The sequence below is a fragment of the Trichosurus vulpecula genome, chromosome 7 (genome assembly GCF_011100635.1).
Source record: "Trichosurus vulpecula isolate mTriVul1 chromosome 7, mTriVul1.pri, whole genome shotgun sequence".
In the NCBI taxonomy this organism is placed as follows: domain Eukaryota; kingdom Metazoa; phylum Chordata; class Mammalia; order Diprotodontia; family Phalangeridae; genus Trichosurus; species Trichosurus vulpecula.
In genome coordinates, this window is record NC_050579.1 from 20,972,334 (window position 1) to 20,995,514 (window position 23,181).

At 43.6% G+C, this 23,181-nt stretch overlaps 1 protein-coding gene across 2 annotated transcripts in view; it reads right to left on the reverse strand.

The window, feature by feature from the left end:
• The window catches only part of LOC118856910 (NADPH--cytochrome P450 reductase), a 94,619-nt gene that overhangs the window by 27,072 nt on the left and 44,366 nt on the right, over positions 1–23,181 (reverse strand). For both annotated transcript variants that reach the window (XM_036767462.1, XM_036767463.1), the window contains exons 3-4: positions 1,458–1,506; positions 727–855 (exon numbers count right to left, since the gene is read on the reverse strand). In XM_036767462.1, coding sequence (XP_036623357.1) covers positions 727–855; positions 1,458–1,506 — 178 coding nt within the window. The remainder of the gene's footprint in view (positions 1–726; positions 856–1,457; positions 1,507–23,181) is intronic.

The window sequence follows — 23,181 nt, forward strand, 5'->3', positions numbered from 1 at the left end:
AACCTGGCACATCTCCTATTGTGGGCAGGGCCAAGGGTCAGGAGCCCACGTGGCGTTCAGGGTTCAGATCACGGCTGTGACTCTCTGGCCCTCAGGCCTTCCCCGTAAAGGGCAGGTTTGGGGCCTCCTGGCTCTCACAGCACAGCCATGTCCTCTACCTCCTCCTGTATAGACTCAGGTTCTACCTTCTCAGCAGCTTTCCTCCCACTCTCAAGTCAAAGCATCAGTGCAACTACTTCCTGCATCCCCATGGACTGGGAGCGGGACATCTCAACACTCCTGCCTCAACCGTACTGGAAACCTCCACAGAGGCCACAGACATTGATGACTCTCCTTGGTTTCCTCGGTTGCAGTCATTGAGCAAAGTGCCATCCTGGCCACTTCCTGAGCTCTTGCAGCATGGAGGATGCCAAAACCCAGGGACTGAAGGGTGACAGGGATGCTTCTTTTGGCCTAACAGTGCAACTCTGATCCCTTGAGGACAAGAAGGGAAAAACACTCGATCTTGAGTCTTGCTAGCACTACAGGGATTTGTCCTTCATGTTCTCATGACTGAGAGAGGTTGTAAACTAAAAAGGAAAACAATTATAAGCCCCTCCTTCTGTTTCTTAGTCTCACGGCTGTTCTCACTCAGACCTTAGCATGCAAGGCTCCTCTGTTTGTTTTCCAAGGAATTCTGTAATGCATTAAAGATGCCTCTGAAGGCAAGGCAGAGGCACAGCTTACCAAATCATACTCTTCGGGGTCAGCGGCCATGCCCCGCATTCCATAGCGGTGAGCATCTTTGGCGAGGCGGTTAGCAAATTCTTCAGCAGTGCCCGTCTGGGAGCCATAAAACACAACGATGTTCCTGCCCTTTGGGAAGGCACATGAACACATGTTAGACAGAAAGCAAAAGAGAATCCCTGCCTGCGATTAAGCAAAGGCTAATGGAGAGCAGTTCAGGCATTTGGGCTGCGTGTTCTGGAACATTTCCTCTTTCCCTTCTCCCCTCATGCTCTCCCCCAAATTGCCACTGAAATGACTTCTCTTGTGTGAGAGGACTATGTCCTATGAAAGCAATCAAGTATGTGAGCAAAGAATATATCACAAAATCTCTACTACTGACAAAATCCCTCACCTAGTGAGTTTCTACTCTATTTGGAGACTCAGACAAGGGTAAATCAGCTCAATAAAGCATGGAGAACATCAAAAGGCCATATATGATTGAGTGCCAATGGATGACAGACACAACGCAAGTTGTGAGCTAAAAGGGTACAGATCCAATGGTGTGTCACAGGGAAGTAAAATGTCGCTGGGCCTGTGTTTCAGGCTTCATTCTCCTCCTTCCTCCCCACCTGCCAAAGAGCTCAGTCTGCTGAGGACAGCCCCTAACACAAATGCCACACTCAACCCTCCCTTCTGCTGTCTGCCAGAATGTCAAATACCCAAGAAGCAAGAAATAAAAGATGCCTCACCGTCTTCTTCATCTTCTCCACAAAGCTGCTCTCTTTGACAGGAGAGTGTCTGAAAAAGACAAATTTTATCAACAGGCTTAGGATAGACTAATAGTTGCTTTTATTTGCTGTCTTTTCCAACTGGTCATTGAGAGAGACACAGGACTCAGTCAGTGCGTCCCTAAGCACTTATTAAGCACCTACTATGTGCCAGGCACTGTGCACTGGGGATACAAAGGCAAGAGACAGTCCCTGCCCTCAAGGAGCTGACAGTTTAATGGGACTCTCCATGATAGCCTCACTGCTCTCTTCTCTGCCCAAGCCCCACCTGGCCTCTGTACTCATAGCTGGACTTCACATTTTATGGAGGATATCAACAAACTGGCCCCATTCAAGCAGGTGGCCAGGATGGTGGAAGGACCTGAGACCAAGCCACTCAAGGGTCAATTTAAGGAACAGTAGCACTTAGACTGGAGAAGAGACGATTCAGTGAGAGCCTAAGGACTGTCTTCAAGCACCTGAAGGGCCATTATGTGGAAGTGGATGGAATAGACTTGTTCTGCTTGACCTCAGTGGGCAGAACAAGGAGCAACTTGTCCAAGTAGCACGTTGAGTCAATGTCAAGAAGACCTTCCTTGCTAATAGCCTCGATCATTGAATCCAATTCTGAAGGCTGAAACAAGACGAATAGCTAGCACATAGAGTTCGCTGGAAAGAAGCCTTGGGTATCTGGTGACTGGATCAGAGCCCTCTGCTCGGCCTCTTCACAGACTCCAGTTAAAGACCTAGGAAGGCATGGGAGACCCACTGCCTCTCAAGGACATTTACTTCACTCTTGAACATCTTTAATTGTTAGCAAGGGAGCTCTTCTGACATTAACTCGACAGGCTGCTCAAACGAGCACTTCTGTAACAAGACAGACAATCTAAAACAGAAGCCCAGTCCCTCCCCACCCAGTCCCTCTCTTCTTCAGATGTAAGCTCCTCCGATTCCCGCTGCTGCCCCTGTCCTTTCACCTCGGTCCCCTTCCTCTCCACACAGTTCCTCCTGACAAGTCTGATGAGCACAGTGTCTGGCAGAAGTGTTCTCTTTGCTGGGTGGGCAAGCTACACACGGCTTACTTGAAGCCAACAGCCTGTGCTATAGGCTCAGTCCTCAGGGTCCTTTTTGCATGAACTAATGTTTAAAGGGCTCCAATACTGAACCCGCAATTTGATTCTTCACCCTATAGGCATCTGTCATGTTGGTTTCCTCACATCATTCCAACTAATTAAAAGCTTTTTTAAAAATGCTGCCACCTCTAAGTGTGGTAAGCATGCTATTCTTCCTTAATCGAAGGCCCTGATAAAAATGTCACATGGGACCAAGCATAGAGCCAGGAGGCCTAGCAGCCAAACCATATATAGAGAAACTATAAAACTAGCCTGTGTTTCTTCATCTCATCCACCAGCACACAAAATGCCCTGCTGAAATCTGCAAAGACTGGGTTTGTGGCCTTCTCTTGGTCGGCCTAATAATACTTGTGAGGATCAGATGATACAATATTTGTGAAGCACTTAGCACAGTGCCTGGGCTTTGTACATGTTACAGAAACACTAGGTGAGGGTGTATAAATCCTCCTCCTCCTCTTACTACTTCTAAGGACATGTGGTTCATCTGGCATGCCTTAAATTGGGAGAAAATCTTTACAACCAATGTCTCTGATAAAGGCCTCATATCTAAAATATATAGGGCACTGAGCCAAATTTATAGGAATAAACATCATTCCCCAGTAGAGAAATGGTCGAAGGATATGAACAGGGAGTTTTCAGAGGAAGAAATTAAAGATATCTATAGGCATATGGAAAAATGCTCTAAATCACTACTGATTAGAGAAATGCAAATCAAAACAACTCTTAGGTACCACATCTCTCCTGTCAGTTGGCTAATATGACAAAACAGGAAAATGATAAATGCTGGAGAGGATGTGGGAAAATTGAATTAATACATTGTTGGTGGAGTTGTAAACAGATCCAGCCACTTTGGAGAGCAATTTGGAACTATGCCCAAAGGGCTATAAAATGTGCATACCCTTTGACCCAGCAATACCACTCCTAGGGCTATATCCCAAAGAGATCACGCAAGTGGGAAAGGAACCTGTATGTACAAAAATATTTATAGCTGCTCTTTTTGTGGTGGCAAAGAACTGGAAATCAAGGGGATGCCCATCAATTGGGGAATGGCTGCACAAGTTCTGGTATATGAATATAATGGAATACTATAAGAAATGGGGAAGATACAGATTTCATAATAACCTGGAAAGACCTACATGATCTGATGCTGAGTGAGCGGAGCAGAACCAGGAGAACATTGTACCCAACCATAGTCATATTGATTCTGTGATGACTAACTTTGATAGACTTGGGTCTCCTCAGCAATACAAGGTTCAGAGACAGCTCCAAAGGACTCGCAATGGAAAAAGCGAGCTACATCCACAGAGAGAACTGTGGAGTCTGAATGTAGACAGAGGCAAACTATTTGCTCTCTTTTTTTTTTTTGGTTTTGTTTCTTCTTTCTCATAATTAATTCCATTGGTCATAATTCTTCTGTGCAACTTGACTATTGTGTAAATAAGTTTAATGCGAAGGTTTATGTAGAATTTATATTGGACTGCATGCAGTCTTGGGGGGCAGGGGGGAGGGGAGGGGAGGGAAGGGAAGAAAATTTGAAACTCAAGAAACATGTAAAACTAAGTGTTGTAAACTAAAAATAAAAAATCTAAAAAAATAAAAATAAAAAATTTTAAAAATAAAATAAAATACATCTGGCATGCCACGTTCTTGGGGAAGCCATACTGCCATTCATGACCATCACTGTGAGTACTCAGGTGGAATACCTCATCCCCAGGTACACACCCTGCAGACTTCTGCACTGTCCACTGACACCGTGTGGTCAGGATGGCCTTCTGGGGAATGATTTTTAGCTAAGTTGGTGCTCTGTGTTTCCATGTTTCCCTGAAATAGATAGACTACTCCCTTAATAATCTTAATTATGCTGTTAATTTGCTTAGTGATGCTTTGCTGGATCATCATAGTTCCAAATTAGAAGGGTCCAAATTAAGAAGGTAAAAATGTTTATTTCCATGTAAGTAAGAGAGCACGTGAGGAGAGGACTCCAGCAGAGATGTTGGAGGGCAGCATAGAGGCCAACCTTCATAATCTTTGGTCAGTCCCCTAGGAAACAGTCCTCAGCCTTCAGGATCCAGGTTTAATTAATGGGTAGGTGAGCAAGAAGATGAGGCTACAGATTTGCTCCCTGAAAGGGACAGTTGAGCTGCTCTGTGTTTCCAGCCACAGACAGAAGCCCTAATCCTGGCCAACAAAAGTGGGTGTAGGCAAAGGGGGAGGGGGAGAGGGTAGAGAAGACAGAAGACAGTTCCACCAAAATCCACTCTCAAAACTAGTGGGAAAAAAGAAAACAAAACTCTACTGCAGTGGTCTGAGTGAATCGGCAGCATCGTTTTCATGGTTCAACATGGTTTCAGGCTTCAACAAAAGCCTGAATATTAATTAGTGACCTAAACTGAATTGCTTTCTCCATTTAAAGAGAAGGAATGAAAAATTGTCTTTTCTTAACCTCTTCAATCCCACATTCTCCTTTGGAGCTACTAGGGAAAGAGGCAGGAAGAAGGGAAAAGACAAAGTTTCCAAACTGATGGGTCCTAATCTCATGTTTTTAAAATAAATCTTATAGGCGTGGAGAAAGGAGAACACAGTCCCCACAAGACTATGGACGCCAGTCTAGAAGCTCTGCACTTCATTCATGAGGGGATAATTATAGCTACACAAACAGAACCCAAGTCTCCAAAGTGAAATGCCTACCATTTTTCAGTTAGATTAGCAGCCACCAATGCTATTTTAAGGCCTTTAGATTGAAATAACTCTGCAAAAGCCCCAGAGAGGAAAGGAGAGGGACATTAACCAATGAGAACTCATTTCCTCACTAAGCTCTGCTCAGCTGAATATCCAGGGAATCGATCCCTGGAACAGAGGCATGATGCACTAGCAATGATCCCAGTGGCCATTTTTCTCTCATCACAGGGGATGGGCAGGGGGACTTAGGACCGCTCTCCATTTTGTCCTATGTGCTCATTTCCCTACTAGCTCGGGATACTGCCAGTGTCGTCAGAAACTGGTTCTTCTTTCGGACGTCACCATTTCTGTCAAAGCCACAATTTCCCCAGGTCTCCAGGGTTGGAGGCTTGGAGGACAGCTTTGACTCTTCCCTTTTTCTTGCCCCTCTACATCCATCTGGGCAGATGCCAAAACCCTGCGAATTTATCCTTTAAAATGCCCCATTGCTAGCCACCCCTTTCTTTCGATTCCTACGGCTACAACCTGGTTCAGGCACTTAGCTCCCACTTTGGATCCCTGAAATGACCTCAACCTCTCCCCTACAAGGCACCAAGGTTCTAGATAAACAATGGTGGCTCTAGTCATCGGCCAGTGGTTTGGGGATCTCCATAAATACTTGTAGATTCAATTCAATGATGAATGAAATTGGCCCCTGCCCTTACGCAGCTTATACGTATATACACAGAACATTTGTATTGGTATAAATGGAAACCACCCACTTATTATATAGCATCCTCATACTGAAAAGGCCCTTTTAAATTCAAGTCAACGAGAACTTTTCAAGCACCTGCTACGTGCCAGGCACAAGAGAGTATAAGGTGTCACCGAGATGAAGGGCACAGCCCCATTTTACAGATAAAGAAGCTTGTGACTTATGACTTGCCCAAGGTCACGCCTGGCTGTTGGGTCTTCCTGATGCTAAGCCCAGGGTTAAGAGAGGCCCAGAACTGGGGGGCGGAGCCAAGATGGCTGCATGAAATTGCCGGAGCTCTCTCACAAGTTCTGTCAGATTCCTATAAAAAAGTGAATTTGAGCAGATTTGAGAGAGTTAGAAACCACGAGAAGTCTGAGTGGGGCAAATTTCCCAGCCAGGAGAGTCTGAAAGGCTGAAGGAAAGAATCTGTGGGCTAGGAGAGCGCTCAGTGTGTGGAGCTGCTCCAGACGGGACCAAAGTGGAAGCGGCTGGCTGGGAAACCCACATGGGAGACAGGCTGGGAGAAAGCTGGGCGCCCAAAACCAGCAAAGATCCCCAGGCCTCCCAACACAGGACAGCACTCTGTGGAAGCAACGAGAGGTAGTGCAACGCCACCGACCGCAAGATACCAACTCCTGAGGCTTGCAGCCCAAAGGTATGAAACACAATGGCCAGGTAAACGGCTCTAATCCCTCCCCTCCCCACCCAGAGAATTCCTCAGGGAAAAAAAATGCCGGAATAGAGGAGACAGAAGTGGGGCTTCAGTAGCCGAGTAGTGGGAGTACCTGAGTTCCAGAGGGGCAGAGCCAGCAGGGGTCAACACCAGGAGCCCAGACATACTCTTGCTCCCCCAGGGGAAGTGCCAGACACCCAGCTCAAACAACAAAGAGCTGAGACCGTTGCTGAAGAGCAACAGAGCTGGAGAACAACCCCAGGGGAAGAGGAGATTTCAGGCAGCCAGACCCTCTCCCCCACACCTCAGGAAACTGAAGGCTGTAATTCACAAAACCAACAACGAGACTCACAATCCCCAGAATAAGAAAGCTGGGACAGAGAGCCCTGAGCCCCAAAAGCAGAAACTTATTGTAAAGCCAGGTAAAGGCTAACCAACATGAAGAACACAAAAAAAACCGAGGACCACTGACTCTTTTTATGGAGACAGGCATGATCAAAATACCAATTTGGAAGAGGATAACAATGACACTATACCCACATCTGATACCTCGAAAGGTAAAGAACTAAAGGAGGATTTTAAAAACCAAATTAGGGAGGTAAAAGAAAAAATGGAAAAAATGGGAAAAAAAATGGAAAAAATGGAAAAAAAAATCCACTGACGAAATCAAGTCCCTAAAGAATAAGATTGGCAAAATGGCTACGGAGATTCAGAATCTAAATAGAGAAAATGACACCCTGACAGGTAAAATCAACCAATTGGAAAAGGAGACTCAAAAGCAAAATGAAGACAGTAACTCATTAAAAATTAGAGTTGAGCAAGTGGAAGCTAATGACTCTATGAGGCATCAAGAAGTAGTAAAACAAAATGTAAAGAATGAAAAAATAGAAAAAAAATGTGAAATATCTGATTGGGAAAACAACTGGCCTGGAAAATAGATCCGGGAGAGACAATTTAAGAGTTACTGGTCTACCGGAAATCCACGATGAAAAAAAGAGCCCTGACAGTATCTTTGAAGAAATTATCAAAGACAACTGCCCAGAGGTCCTAGAACCAGAGGGCAAAATAGTCATTGAAAGAATTCACCGATCATCCCCTGAAAGAGATCCCAAACTGAAAACTCCAAGAAATATTATGCCAAATTTCAGAATTACAAAATCAAGGAGAAAATACTGCAAGCAGCCAAAAAGAAACAATTCAAATATCATGGAACTACAGTCAGGATCACGCAGGATCTTTCAGCTTCCACTTTAAAAGACAGGAGAAACTGGAATATGAGATTCCGAAGGGCAAAGGAGCTGGGACAACAACCAAGGATCAACTACCCAGCAAAATTAAGGATAATTTTTCAGGGAAGGAGATGGACATTCAACAAAATAAGGGAATTCCAGACCTTCCTGATGAAAAGGCCAGAACTCGACGGAAAATTTGATCTCCAAATACAAAACTCAAGAGATACATAAAAAGGTAAACAGGGGGGAAAACCCCCACAAACCTTATTAATCAATAAGGGCAAATTATTTGCATCTTTATATAGAATTACATCATCTTATGTATGTTTTATATGTATACATATATATATCAATCTTGAGAATAGTACAGCCATTATGACAATTGAAAGGGATACACATAGAATGTGAATGTCTGTATAAAATAACTGATATAAGGATAAAAAAACACAATTAAGAGATGTAAAGGGAGGGCTTTGAGAGAAGAGGTAAGGAGGTAGTAGAAAAGGGTAAATTACACCAAATGAAAAGGCACAAAAACACATTTTAGTAGAGGGCAAGAAGGGAGGGAGAAGAGCAGTATTTGATCTTTACTGTCATCTGATCTGGTTCAAGAAGGGAATAACATACCCTGATAAGTATAGAAATCTAACTTGTCCTACAGGAAGTAGGAGGGGAAAGGGGGAAAAAAGGGAGGGGGGTGGTCAGAAGGAAGGGGAGAAGTAGCAAGTGGGAAATGGTAAGACAAGGGAGGGGAATAAAGAGGGAGGGTAAACTGAGGAAGGCGGCAGTCAAAAGCAAAACTTTGTTGAGGAGTGGAAGGGGAAAGGGAGAAATAAAAGCATAAACAGAGGGAAATAGGATGGAGAAAAAGACACAGATAGAAATCATAACTGTGAATGTGAATGGGATGAACTCTCCCATAAAACGGAAGCAGATAGCAGAATGGATTAAAAACCATAATCCTACAATATGCTGTTTACAAGAAACACATTTGAAACAGGGAGATACACACAGGGTAAAGGTAAAAGGCTGGAGTAAAATATATTGTGCCTCAGCTGAAGTAAAAAAAGCAGGTGTAGCAATCCTAATCTCAGACAAAGCAAAAGTAAAGATAGATTTAATTAAAAGAGATAAGGAAGGACACTACATCCTGCTAAAAGGCACCATAAACAATGAAGCAATATCATTGTTTAACATTTATGCACCAAGTGGTATGGCATGCAAATTCTTAGAGGAGAGGTTAAGGGAGTTACAAGAAGAAATAGACAGCAAAACTATAATATTGGGAGATCTCAACCTTCCCCTTTCTGAACTTGATAAATCTAACCTCAAAAAAAAAATAAGAAAGAAGTTAAGGAAGTGAACAGAATTTTAGAAAAGGCAGATATGATAGACCTCTGGAGAAAACTAAATGGGGATAAAAAGGAATATGATTTCTTCTCAGCGGTACATGGCACATACTCAAAAATTGACCATGTACTAGGGCATAAAAACCTCACAATCCAGTGCAGAAAGGCAGTAGTAGTCAAAGCATACTTTTCAGATCATGATGCAATAAGAATTATTTCTAACAAAGAACCATGGAAAAATAAGCTAAAAATTAATTGGAAACTAAATAATCTAATTCTAAAGAATGAGTGGGCCAAAGAACAAATCAGAGAAACAATTAATAACTTCATTCAAGAGAATGACAATAATGAGACAACATACCAAAACTTATGGGATGCAGCAAAAGCAGTTCTTAGGGGCAGTTTTATATCTCTAAATGCTTACATGAATAAAATAGGGCAAAAAGATCAACGATTTGGGCATACAACTGAAAAAGCTAGAAAAAAGAACAAATTGAAAATCCCCAATTAAATACCAAATTAAAAATACTGAAAATCAAAGGAGAGATTAATAAAATTGAAATCAAGAAAACTATTGAATGAATAAATAAAACAAAGAGCTGGTTTTATGAAAAAAAAAAACAATAAAATTGATAAACCTTTGGTCAATTTGATTAAAAAAAGAAAGAAGAAAATAAAATTACCTGTATCAAAAATGAAAAGGGTGAGTTCACCTCTAATGAAGAGGAAATCAAACCAATAATTAGGAATTATTTTGCCCAATTATAGGCCCATAAATTTGACAACCTTAGAGATATGGATGGATATCTACAAAAACATAAATTGCCCAGGTTAACAGAAAAGGAAGTAAAATTTCTAAATAACCCCATCTCAGAAAAAGAAATTGAGCAAGCCATCAATGAACTCCCTAGGAAAAAATCTCCAGGGCCAGACAGTTTTACATGTCAATTCTATCAAACATTTAAAGAACAATTAATTCCTATACTTTGTAGACTATTTGGGAAAATAGGTGAAGAAGGAGTCCTACCAAATTCTTTTTATTACACAAATATGGTACTAATACCCAAACCAGGTAGAGTCAAAACAGAGAAAGAAAATTATAGACCAATTTCCCTAATGAATATTGATGCAAAAATTTTAAATAAAATATTAGCAAAAAGATTGCAGCAACTTATCACCAGAAGAATATACTATGACCAGGTAGGATTTATTCCAGGAATGCAAGGCTGGTTCAATATTAGGAAAACAATTAGCATAATTGACCATATCAACAACAAAACTAGCAGAAACCATATGATCATCTCAATAGATGCAGAAAAAGCCTTTGACAAAATACAACACCCATTCCTATTAAAAACACTAGAAAGCATAGGAATAAATGGAGCCTTCCTCAAAATTATAAATAGCAGCTAACTAAAACCATCAACAAGCATTATTTGTAATGGGGATAAGCTAGATGCATTCCCAATAAGATCAGGGGTGAAACAAGGATGTCCATTATCACCCCTATTATTCAATTTGGTACTAGAAACGTTAGCTGTAGCAATAAGAGAAGAAAAAGAAATTGAAGGAATTAGAGTAGGCAAAGAAGAAGCTAAATTATCACTTTTTGCAGATGATATGATGATTTACTTAGAGAATCCTAGAGAATCAAGTAAAAAACTACTTGAAATAATAAACAACTTTAGCAAAGTTGCAGGATATAAAATAAACCCACATAAATCCTCAGCATTCCTATACATTACTGACAAAGCCCAACAGCAAGAGATAGAAAGAGAAATTCCATTCAAAGTTACTGTAGACACTATAAAATATTTGGGAGTTTATCTGCCAAGACAAACCCAGGGCCTATATGAACATAATTATGAAACACTTTCCACACGAATAAGGTCAGATCTAAATAAATGGAATAATATCAGTTGCTCATGGTTAGGCTGAGCTAATATAATAAAAATGACAATTTTACCTAAATTAATCTATCTATTCAGTGCCATACCAATTGAACTACCAAAAAATTATTTTACAGAGCTGGATAAAATAATAACAAAATTCATCTGGAAGAACAAGAGGTCTGGAATATCTAGGGTATTAATGAAAAGAAATGCTAGAGAAGGTGGCCTAGCCATACCAGATATTAAACTGTACTATAGAGCAGCAGTCATCAAAACTACCTGGTACTGGCTAAGAAACAGAGGTGTAGATCAGTGGAATAGGATAGGTACACAAGATGGAGAAGTCAATGACTATAGCAATCTACTCTTTGATAAACCCAAAGAGGCCAGCTTCTGGGCTAAGAATTCACTATTTCACAAAAACTGCTGGGAAAATTGGAAAATGGTAGGGCAGAAACTGGGCATAGACCAATATCTTACAACATATACCAAAATAAAGTCAAAATGGGTTCATGATTTAGGAATAAAGGCTGAAACTATAAGCAATTTGGGAGAGCAAGGAATAACTTACCTATCAGAATTATGGAAAAGAAAAGAACTCATGACCCAACAAGAGATAGAGAGCATTACAAAATGCAAAATGGATAATTTTGATTATGTTAAATTGAAATGTTTTTGTACAAAAAAAAGCCAATGCAACAAAGATTAGGAGGGAGGCAGAAAATTGGGAGAAAATGTTTACAACTAGTGTCACTGATAAAGGCCTCATTTCCAAAATATACAGGGAACTGAACTAAATATATAGGAATACAAGTCATTCCCCAATTGAGAAGTGGTCAAAGGACATGAACAGACAGTTTTCAGAGGAAGAAATTAAAGATATCTATAGGCATATGAAAAAATGCTCTAAATCACTACTGATTAGAGAAATGCAAATCAAAACAACTCTTAGATACCATCTCTCTCCTGTCAGATTGGCTAAAATAACAAAACAGGAAAATGATAAATGCTGGAGAGGATGTGGGAAAATTGGAACATTGTTACATTGCTGGTGGAGTTGTGAACTGATCCAGCCATTTTGGAGAGCAATTTGGAACTATGCCCAAAGGGCTATAAAATGTGCATACCCTTTGACCCAGCAATACCACTCCTAGGGTTGTATCCCAAAGAGATCACACAAGTGGGAAAAGGACCCATATGTACAAAAATACTTATAGCGGCTCTTTTTGTAGTAGCTAAGAATTGGAAATCAAAGGGATGCCCATCAATTGGGGAATGGCTGAACAAGCTGTGGTATATGAAGGTAATGGAATACTATTGTGCCATAAGAAATGGGGATGATACGGACTTCATAACAACCTGGAAAAACCTACACACATGATGCTGAGTGAGTGGAGCAGAGCCAGGAGAACATTATACACAACCACAGATATATGGATTCTGTGATGACTAACCCTGACAGACTTTGCTCTTCTCAGCAACACAATATGCAGAGACAGCTCCAAAGGACTCACGATGGAGAGTGCTATCTACATCCAGAGAAAGAACTATGAAGTATGAATGCAGATCGAGGCACACTTCGTGCTCGCCTTTTTCTCACCCCTTTTTTTTTCTCTCTTCTGTATTTGTTGTTGCGTTGTGGTTTTTTTTTTTTTTGGTTCTGTTTCTTCTTTCTCATGATTCATTCCATTGGTCAAAATTCTTCTCCACAACTTGACTAGTATGTAAATTAATTCAATGCGAAGTTATACATGGAAGTTATATGGGATTCCATGCCATCTTGGGGAGGGAGGGGGGAAGGAGGGGAGAAAATCTGGAACTCAAAATTATGTAGAACTGTGTGTTACAAACTAAAAATAAAAAGAAAAAATATATAAAATACAAAAAAGAGAGGCCCAGAACTGCTGCCGAGTCCCCCCAACCTTCCATTCACCTCTCACTTCCACACAGGGGCAGACTTCGGAAGCTATGGTACTGCTGTGGTTGGCTCGGCCTAGTGGGCAGCACCACTGACCCCTCACCCTGGGCTTTCAGTCACTCATTTCCTCTCCAGACTCCATCTTCAGAACCTTTCTGCACACTGAAGGAGGGTCTGAAATGGGAGGCTTCCTTGTAGCACACACGACCGGACTCAGCACCAAATCAATTCTCTACATACCAAAAAGGGCAGGATTCTCTGGTATTAGAAACAGATGCACTTATAAAGACTAAGAGGAAAAAGTGACCCTTGTAAATTCCCAGTGTATTATATAAGACGACCACCTGCCTTGCCCATCCCTCGTCCCAGCTTTTAGCACCTAGCTCATCTCAAGGCAATCAAGCTGGAGCGAATTTCCTGCACCCTGAGAGGTCCAATTTCTGGATTTACTACCATTGAGGGCAATCTTCCAGATGACATCCAAGCAACTAGCACAGCAAAGGCCGGGCCCAATTAAAACAATCTTGAAAAAAGAGGAGAAAGCGCTTTAAACAAAGAGATCAACCCAGTGAATGGGGCTTCTAAGCGGGACTCATCATTCCTACAAACACCTATCTGAACCCAGGCACAGGGAGAACCCTGGCAGGCAGTTCACCTGCATGCTTCCCCAACAGGGACGTGTACAACAGCAAGGCTGCTCTGAGCCTATCTTTGGGGCTGAGCTCACAAGGGTCTGCTCTGCTTACTTGGGCCTCCAAGGTTGGCACATCATTACCTCTGCAGTCCAGGGTGGCCCTACTAGGGTGACTGCCCTCCTGAGTACGGATAAGAGCCTGGCCACTCTGTCTCCTCTACCGGGATTCTTGTCTCTGCTCTCAGACGCTCCATGGCCTAGAATCTCATTTTATTACAACCTAATACTATCTTAGACACAGATAACAATGCCATTGTCTCAGCTGCATGAACCTGTGATTCCACATGCCTGTTGGTGAGCAGCTTCCCCCCAGTGAAGATGAGTACCTTGTCTGAGACATGGTCTTACGGCGAGGGGCCCAAGAGCACCGAGAGGTTCAGTGACTGCCCAAGGTCTCCCAGACAGGAGAAGTCAAGGACCCAGGTGTTCCTGAGCTCAAGGCCAGTGCGAGGCCACTAGAGACAGCCCACTGCCTCACTGTTAGATCCAGGAAAATGTTCAGGAAAAGAAGGCCAGAGGGAACAGGGGAATAAGACAACTTCTTGTTCCCATCTTGTTAAGTCTTCTGTATCTCACACACACACACACACACACACACACACACACACACACACACACACTTTGTTTCTTTTATATGTTGATAACGGAAGAAGTTTCCTGCCCAATCCCTTTTTTTCTTGTTTGTCTATATGACTGCCTTTGTTGACACCCTAAGTTTAGAATAAGACACAATGGCAGGCTCTTTGGGCATCACAACTCCCATCTGGCTAATCCTGACTCGAAGGCTCAAAAGGCCTCTTTTTGGGATTGCAACCAAGTAGCCATGTCCAAGTCTTGAAGCACCCCCTTCATTCACTTACGGATATTTACATCACAGATCCCTCCAAAGGATACATTTTTCTTGGTTTTCTTCTGATAGTAATGTGAGTAGGGAAGAGAATAGTGCCCTGCTGTTAAAAAGCTGCAAACCTCCCAGGCATTAGCATTTCCACCTGCCATTAGGTGGCTAGGACTCCAGTGGGCTGAAGAGCGATGAGAAAGGAGTTCTGCTGTCCCCACTCTGCCCATGGTTCTCTGGAAGGATCGTTAAGCTTGGTTCCTTTAACTTTACAGATGCGGACTAGGGAGGCCAAGGAACTTGCCTGGGTTACCTGATGGTCAGTACCAGGGGCGGGAGGTGAAACTAGGTCCTCTGACTACAGAGGCAGGGCTCCTTCCACCATACCCCGGGCAAGGGGCTAATTAAAGGTACCAACACCCTCTTCCTTAAAGGGAGGTAGCTTACAGTAAAGAAAAATTAATTCTAATGCACTGGTTCTTTCTCCCATTAGGAGGCAAAAACAATTGCCTTAATCTCCAAAAAGAGGGCTCTATCTCTCAGAGCCATAGATAGACAAAGCATTTTTTAAGTGCTTTCTGTGTACCAGGCACACCCTGCTCTCAAGGAGCTCATATTCTAATACAGGAAGACAAAACATAAAGAAAAGCAGGAAATTTATGAACGTTAGATTCTAATGAGGTTGGAAAGGCGGCTAGCTAGTCGGACTCATCTTCCAGATGAGGAAAATGAAGCTCGGGAAAGCTGGGTGACACGCCCAAGGTTACACATGAGCAGTAAGCTTTAGAAGCAAAATTGGAACCCAAGTCATCAGACTCTGAAGCTAAGGCTATTTCCACTGCAACAGGCCACCATCAAGACCATTCCAGCCTCCAGAACATCACTGGCACTGCCAACACTGACTGGGCATCTGTGGCATTCAGGGCACTGTATGCACACACCCAGGGATAAGACTCAGGCCTTGCCCACACATGTCGTATAGTCTGGCTGATGAAGAGAGGACATATAAGTAAAAGCAACTGAGGAGTGGGAAGAATGTAGAGGGAAGAACGATAGGGTGGGAATCAGGAAATCTGGGCTCGATTTTCTGCTCTGCCAGTGGTAGAGATGGAGCTTAGACTTGGAATCAGGAAGACTGGAATTCAAATTCTGATTCAGATATTCACTATCTGTGTGATGAGGGGCAAGTTATATAACCTTGTCGGCCTTGATTTCTTCATCTGTGAAATGAGGGGCTTAGATGAGGTAAATGTTAAGGTTCCTTCCAGTTCTGATATAATTTTAATTCCATGATCCAAAATGAATTTTTTTTCAAAGACCATAAATCGCTAGTTGGAGGAGGCCTCAGAGGCCACTTGGCTCATTCCCTCATTTTGCAGAAGGGGTCGAACCCTCTGCTCAAGATTGCATAGGTAGCGGCAGTCAGAAGCAGGATCAGTCCCAGAGGCCATGCACTCCACTGGACCCCATAGCCTCGAGTCTGTAAGTGTTCTGTAGAACCTTAAATAGATTTTCAAAACAAGCTATTAACATTTTTCTTATTCAGAGTCACACGGAGACAGAAACAATTAGTATCCAGGTCTCCCAGTTAGGTGAGGGCTGTCTCCATTATAGCATGCTGCCTTCTAAGAGAAACTGACATTTATTGAGAAATTTAAAATTTCCGAGTACTTTACACAAACTATCTTGTCTGAATCTCCTGACAACTCCCTGAGGTCAGAACTACAAGTATTATTCCTATGTTACAGGTGAGGAAACTGACTCAGAATTAAATAACTTTTCCACTGTCGCATGGCTACTAAGTGTCAGAGGCAGGATGGAACGTAGGTCTTCCTGATTCGAAGGATAGCTTTCTACCCCTAAGCTACACTGCCATCAAACACTGAATGCTCATAGGTAACCATCAGATGGAGTGACTGGGGACAGCTTCACAGAGGAAATGGACTCTATCGGCATCAGGAAGTTTAGAAAGCCAGCCAGCCAGAGCCATCTCTTAGCTGGGAGTCACACCATCGACCATCTGCAGCTGTTTCTTTGGGCAATTGGAGCCCCCGAGAGCCTAGGGTAGGAAATGCCATGGGACTGCCTCCTACCACGTCTTCCCAAAGCAGCCACCCTAGGCTGGATCAAGCTGCCGGGAACAGAAGCCCTCCAACCACCAAGGGAAAAATTTGGCTCCAGATACAGACAGAACTGTTTGAGGTAGGGCCCCTTCCCTCAGGAGAACTTTGTACAGAAGTAAAGTCTGTTAGCAGCCAAAGATTCTGCCCAGATACAATTTTTAAAAGGGGGGGGTGGCTCATAGTGATGGGGTTGGGAGTGGAATCTACCAAAAACAGAAGAAACAGGCCCTGGGGCTCGGGCCACAGCTCTTTTTCCAACCCTCACCAATCCATTCCTCAGTCTGGCTTAGCTAATGCCCCTATCTGTATTCTAGAGCCAGATTCTGGCTGGGGGAGACCCTTGATCAAAGCACTTACACAGTCAGTGGCAAAACCAGGACAGAGCCCAGGGCAATCTTCACCCCAATATGGCCTTCTGGTTCTCACTCTCTCCCTCTGCCTACATCTATCTCAAAGGAAAGGTTGTAAAATCCCAGACACTTCCCTTTGGTTCCCCAAACACAGCATGCTCTCCAAGCCTGTGGACAATTGCTTCCAGCCCAGGAGGAAGTTTAGCAGTACATTTGAACAGTCCTTCCAGGTCTGGTTTAGCTAAAGACTGTCAGGAATAAGGGGATGTGGAACTAACCTTCCCAGGCTGGACTCCTCCTGCGGTACAGAGTACACACACCCCATGGCCCCCAAGAACACCGCTCCGAGCACCAAAAGAAGAGAGGCTACAGCTCGTGCAAAGGGCCCAAGAAGGGACGGTCAGGAACTTCCACTTTGTCTGCTGATCTCTCCATACTTGCTGCTGTTTCTCCAGGGAACTGGCTGGCAAGTTCCGCCCCGAGTCCCAAGAGTGGTCAGTCTTCTCAAAAGTCTTGGGAAGTACTCAGCGCCCTGCCACAGAGCCCTCCAAGCCTCCGAACACAGCAACATCTGGCAGCCCCAGCAGAAAGGACTCCGGAGTCAAGAATGAAATCTCCCATGATTCCCCCCACCCCCCCACCCCCCTCCCTTTCTTTCATCTGTATGGAACAAGACAGAAGGAGAAGTATTTTCCTCCCTATTCATGTCGCCTTGGCAACAGTTTATATCATTGACATTCCCCCCCCAATTTTTTTTTTAAAGGAAATCATGTAGGCTGAATGAAGCTATTGCAGACACCAAAAAGGCTGCTCTCTCCCCATGTTGCTATGGCACTGCTGTCCTTCATGAAGAAAGCCTGTATTGATCACAGCCACTGAGCTCCTTGAAATCATATTCAATTAGGCCAGTTCCAATCTTCCCCGACACAAAAGCCAGAGGAAACAACTAAAGAAATGGAGTGGGAGACAGGATGGAGGGAAGAGGCAGAGTGCTGAGGGCAGGCCCAGAGGAATGGCCAGAGCCCCTTCCAGCCTCATCAGACTTGGGAGCAAAACCCCCAAAGTGCCACAACCCTGGTCCGACTCCCTCCCCAGCCCTGCCAGGCTATCAGGAGGGCTATCCCTGAGTCCAACTCAGTGATGCTTTTGCTGTGGGACAGGTAATCCAGACCTCAAAATAAACTGTGCTACAGTCGAGGCTACCTGAATCTGTAGCCGGTGACCCAGATGATCTGCACCAGGCTGGCGGGTTGTGATGAGCCCCGCATCCCAATGCTTGGCAAGCAAACACAAAAGTTTCCAACTAGAATTTTCAAGTTGGGATTGAAATCCTCTCTGGCTCAACATTTTAGAAGTTCAGCTTTGTCCAACATAAAAGCAGATGTTATTAGGGATACGACTGACTAAAAGGAGGCCCCAAAAGCTTAATGAGTCATTTGGATGAAGTTCAACCAAGTCCTAGTTTTTGACCTGGTTTTTCCAGCTTTCAACAATGGAGAAAGTTGCCGAAAGCTGCTAACAAATCTCCCAGTTTCAGTGCCGGGAGACTGGTTTCCCTTCTGGGCTTTGATTTCCCCTCCCACCACAGATGAGGAGAGCTTCCTTCTGGAAAAGCCCTGCATCTGAAGGCGGGCAGCAAGCTTCCTCAACCCCCAATTCCTTTCTCAGACATCCCAGGGTGGCGGCCAAGGGGTTTGGTGTAACTGATGAGTCACAGAAGGTCAACCCACTGAAAGAGGCTCCAAGAAGCCTCTCAAATGAGCTGGGCCTTCTAGACCACTTCACAGACCTGCACTCCAAAGCAAAAGAATCACCTGTCTTAGGAAAAGGAGGCACCTCCAAAGATTATCTGGTCTTGCTCTCTGCCTTCAGACACGTTTGGCATTATTAGCCCTCTTCATAGATGAGGCAACTGAGACCCTGAGAGATTCAATGCCTTGTTCAGAATCATAGCCAGTCGGGAGCAGGGGAGCCAGAAGTGCAAGCTTTGATTTTCCATGATATAGTGAAATTCCTAGTGAGAGTAAACACATCCACTGGGGAAGTGACAAAGTTGAAGCTGAGGGGTGGAAGGGCACTGTTCTTCCTAGGCCAAGGCTTAAAGTCTCCATTTATCAGCAGACTTAGATTCCAACCTTCACTCTGCCTCTGACCCATCTCGTCCAACATCGGCCCTTGGTAGGTTAAGGCCCCTCTGCGCCCCACAAGATTGCTGACACTCACCTTGCCCCTTCACCAAGGTATCATATACTGCATGCATTTTCAGACCTTTTCAAAGCATCACTCAGGCTGATTTATACCACTTTCTCTGTTTTCAAAACACCAAACCCTTCTTATACAGGACAGCTCTGTGGGAGGGGAAAGGGAGAATACTAGGGAAAATCACAATGATGTAAAAAACCAAACCAGACACAAAATAGCATCTTATTTCAAAAAAGAGAAGATTTCTGAGATTATGTTATGGCAATGATGCCAACAAAATTTCTTGCTAAAAGGCCTGAAATCCAACAGCCCCAAAGAGGAAGAAATTGCACTACCCCCGGGGGGTGGCTTTCCTACAGCCTCCAAAGCTTTTCGGCCTCGGACAATCTGCTACACGCCTTGGTCTTTGACTTAAGGATGTGGACTAGAGCTGAAGACTCCTTAGTGGCCAGCCTACTATTCAGCGCTCTTGGCAATCGGACATATGAGGTATTGTGATCTGTCTTTTTTGGATAAGGCAAGTAAGGCTCCGAGAGTCTGTGCCATGCTCAGGGCTGCACAGCTGTGAGGTGACAGAGAAGGAGGGAAGCAGATAAGAAGACCCTCTTTGGGGACACTGGGCTGCTGCTCCCTGACTCAAAGAGTTAGGGATAGCAACCCAGGCAGTGATGAGAAGAGCCACGGGACCCAAAAGGACAAGAACAAGAACAACAGGGCAGAACGGTTTCTGAGAGGCCCTCATTACACTCCAAGGAGGCAGGCTGGGGCATGTGGGAAAACTGAGGCAAGAGTCAAACACACCCTCCAAAGGCCATTCAGTGAATCAATGGACTGCAAACAGAAACCGGTCACTCCCTTGCTGCCTTCATGTGTATAACCAAGTGCTTCAAAATTAGAAAGAAGAGCAATGTGGAGGAGACTACTGCACTAGGAAATGGGTGCAGGCTCTTACCACCCTCCCCACTTCACCACTGGGTGACCCTGGCCAAGGCTCTGACATCTGACCCTTGGAAGATACAGCAAGTCATCAGTCAGAAGGCTGGGCAGCCAGCTGGATGTGGATCCAGAATCTCAATCTTCTCAGACATCTTCCTCCCCTAGGACTTGATACCAGGGCAGGAGTTAAGGACCCTAGACAGACAACCTAGCTATGCACGCAAATCCTGAAGCCCCTCTCAGCTGGGAACAGTGGATAGGTATCTAAACCTCTGGGAAGCCATGATTTTGTGTAGAGCATTGGTGTTGGAGTCAGGAAGACCTGAGGGCAAATCTAGCTTCAGACTCCTTCTAGCTGTGTGATCTTGGGCAAGCCACTCAACCTCTATCTACCTCAGTTTCCTCAACTGTCAAACAGGGATAATAATAGCACCTACTCTGCAGGTTGTGAGGATCAAATGGAATGATAATTGTAAAGTGCTTAGCACAGGGAATACATAAATTTCTCCTGGCATACAGTTGGCGCTATATTATTATGATTATTACTTTGTCAGGCATAGATACTCTCTCCATGGATGCACCCTTCTTGGCTGTAGTAGCCAAACTTCATGAGGTGCTAGGGCCGAAAGCCTCCTCTCCATTGGCATCCTCCAGAGATGAGTCTTCACGAACTTGGCAAGTCTTGTGCTCAGAGCCTTTCAAGCTTGAAAGGATGAGACCAAACCAAGACTATTCAAGTATAGCATTCGAGACTCCAGAGTAAGTCAGGAAACAAGCATTTGTTAAATTTTTACTATGCATCAGGCACTATGTTAAGTGCTGGGGATACAATAAAAGGCAAAAGTACAGTCCAACTGGCCTCAAGGACCTCACAGATGACATGCAAAAACTTAAACATTCCAGCCCTATAGAACGTAAATGGGACGTGATATACTCACACAGTGTGTATGCATGTGTGTGTGTTTGTATGTGTGCATGTTTGTATGTGTGCATGCACATTAGTGGGCACTGGAGGGCTGGAAAAGGCCTCCTGCAGAAGGTGGAATGTGAGCTGGGGCTTGAAGGAAGCCAAGGAAGCCAGGAGTTGGAGACCAAGAGGGAGAGTGTTCCAAGCCTGGGGGCCAGCCAGTCAGCCAAGGAAAAGGGGGAATGGAGTGTCATGGTATAAGAACAGTGTGTGAACCAGCATTCCTGGAGATTAAAGGGTAAGACCCCTAGAAAGGTAAGGAGGAGACAGGTTATAAAGAGCTTTGAAAGCCAAACAGAGGATTTTACATTGTATTCTAGAGGGAATAAGGAGCCATTGGAATTTACCGAGTAGATGTTAGAGGATATGTTGGAAAACTGGGACACAAGTGCACTGTTGGTGGAGTTGTGAACTGATCCAACCATTCTGGAGAGCAATTTGGAATTATGCCCAAAAGGCTATAAAATTATGCATGCCCTTTGATCCAGCATTACCACTGCTAAGTCTATATCACAAAGAGATCCAAAAGAGGGAAAAGGATCTATTTGTACAAAAATATTTATAGCAGCTCCTTGTGTTGGCTAAAAATTGGCAATCGCAGGGATGCCCATCCATTGTGGAATGACTGAACAGGCTGCAGCGTACGGTTGTAACAAGGTATTATTGTGATATAAGCAATGATGAGCAGAACGATGAAACACACTATGCACTTCCAGGGGAAGGACTGACAGACTCAGTACAGACTGAAGCATGCTGTTCTTCACTTTCTTTTTTTCTTTTAAGTCTTCTTATATAAAATGACTAATATGGAAATATTTTACGTAATTGCCTATGTATAACCTATTTCTGATTGCTTACCATCTTGGAGAGAGGGGAAGAGAGGGAGAGAAGGAATGATAGAATTTTGAACTCAGAACTTTAAATAAAAATGTTTTTTAAAAAGTATTAAATAAGAGAGAAAGCTTTGAAGGGATTTTTTTTCTTTTAGGCAGATTAGCTGAAGCAAAATTGGATGGGTTGCACTACCTACTATACTATTGGTGAAGCTGTGGACTAATCCAAGCATTCTGGAAAACAATTTGGAATTATGCTTTTAAAAAAGTTACTGAACTGTCCATCTCCTCTGACGGAGATCTATGGACAGAGAGCCCAAGAAGACCAAACACAGAAAGGTCCCTATGTACCCAAATATTCAAAGCAGCACTTTGTGGCAGCAAAGTACAGAAAATGAGGCCCTATCATTGAGGAATGGCTGACAAATTGTCACATTTGAATGGAATGGCAAAAGGAGTACACAGTAAGAAATGATCAACATGAGGAATCCAAAGAAATGTAGAAGACCTGAAGCAAAATGAAGAGAACCAGACTGGCTACAACAAAGTAAACAAAAAGCACCATAAATGAAATCTGAACTCTGTGTAACTGGGATGCTGGATGCTGGCATTCCTGTCCTCTTTGTGGAGAAGATGGAGACTGCTGTGCACAGAATGCTGCAGGTGCTGTCAGACAGTAATCATTTGTCTGAAATATCACAGAGGGAGTTTCTTTCTGGTCAGGGATGGATTGAACCAGATGATCCCTGGGGTCCTTTCCAACACTAAGAATTCCTTCTGGAATTCTTCCTTCTGGAAAGCTTCGGTATCTGTGTTGGTAGGTTCAGTTTATCTTTAAACTTGCAAAGAGGGAAGGCTAACAGAGGAAAGGGGAAGGGGGAGAAGCATGTATCTTGAAAGCACTGTGATGTTTGAAAAAAAAAAGAGGCATCAAAAAAACTGCTTAAAAACAGAATGCACTACAGAGTGTATGCTGTGTTTCTAAAAATCAAACTTATATCTGAAAGTGGAAGGGAAGGGAGAATGGAACAAGCATTTGTTAAGCACCTGCAATATGCTAGGCACAGTGCTAAGTGCTTTACAAATATTATCTCATTAAATCCTAACAACAACTCAGCTTATAAATCTCTGAGTCTGCATTTGAACTCGGT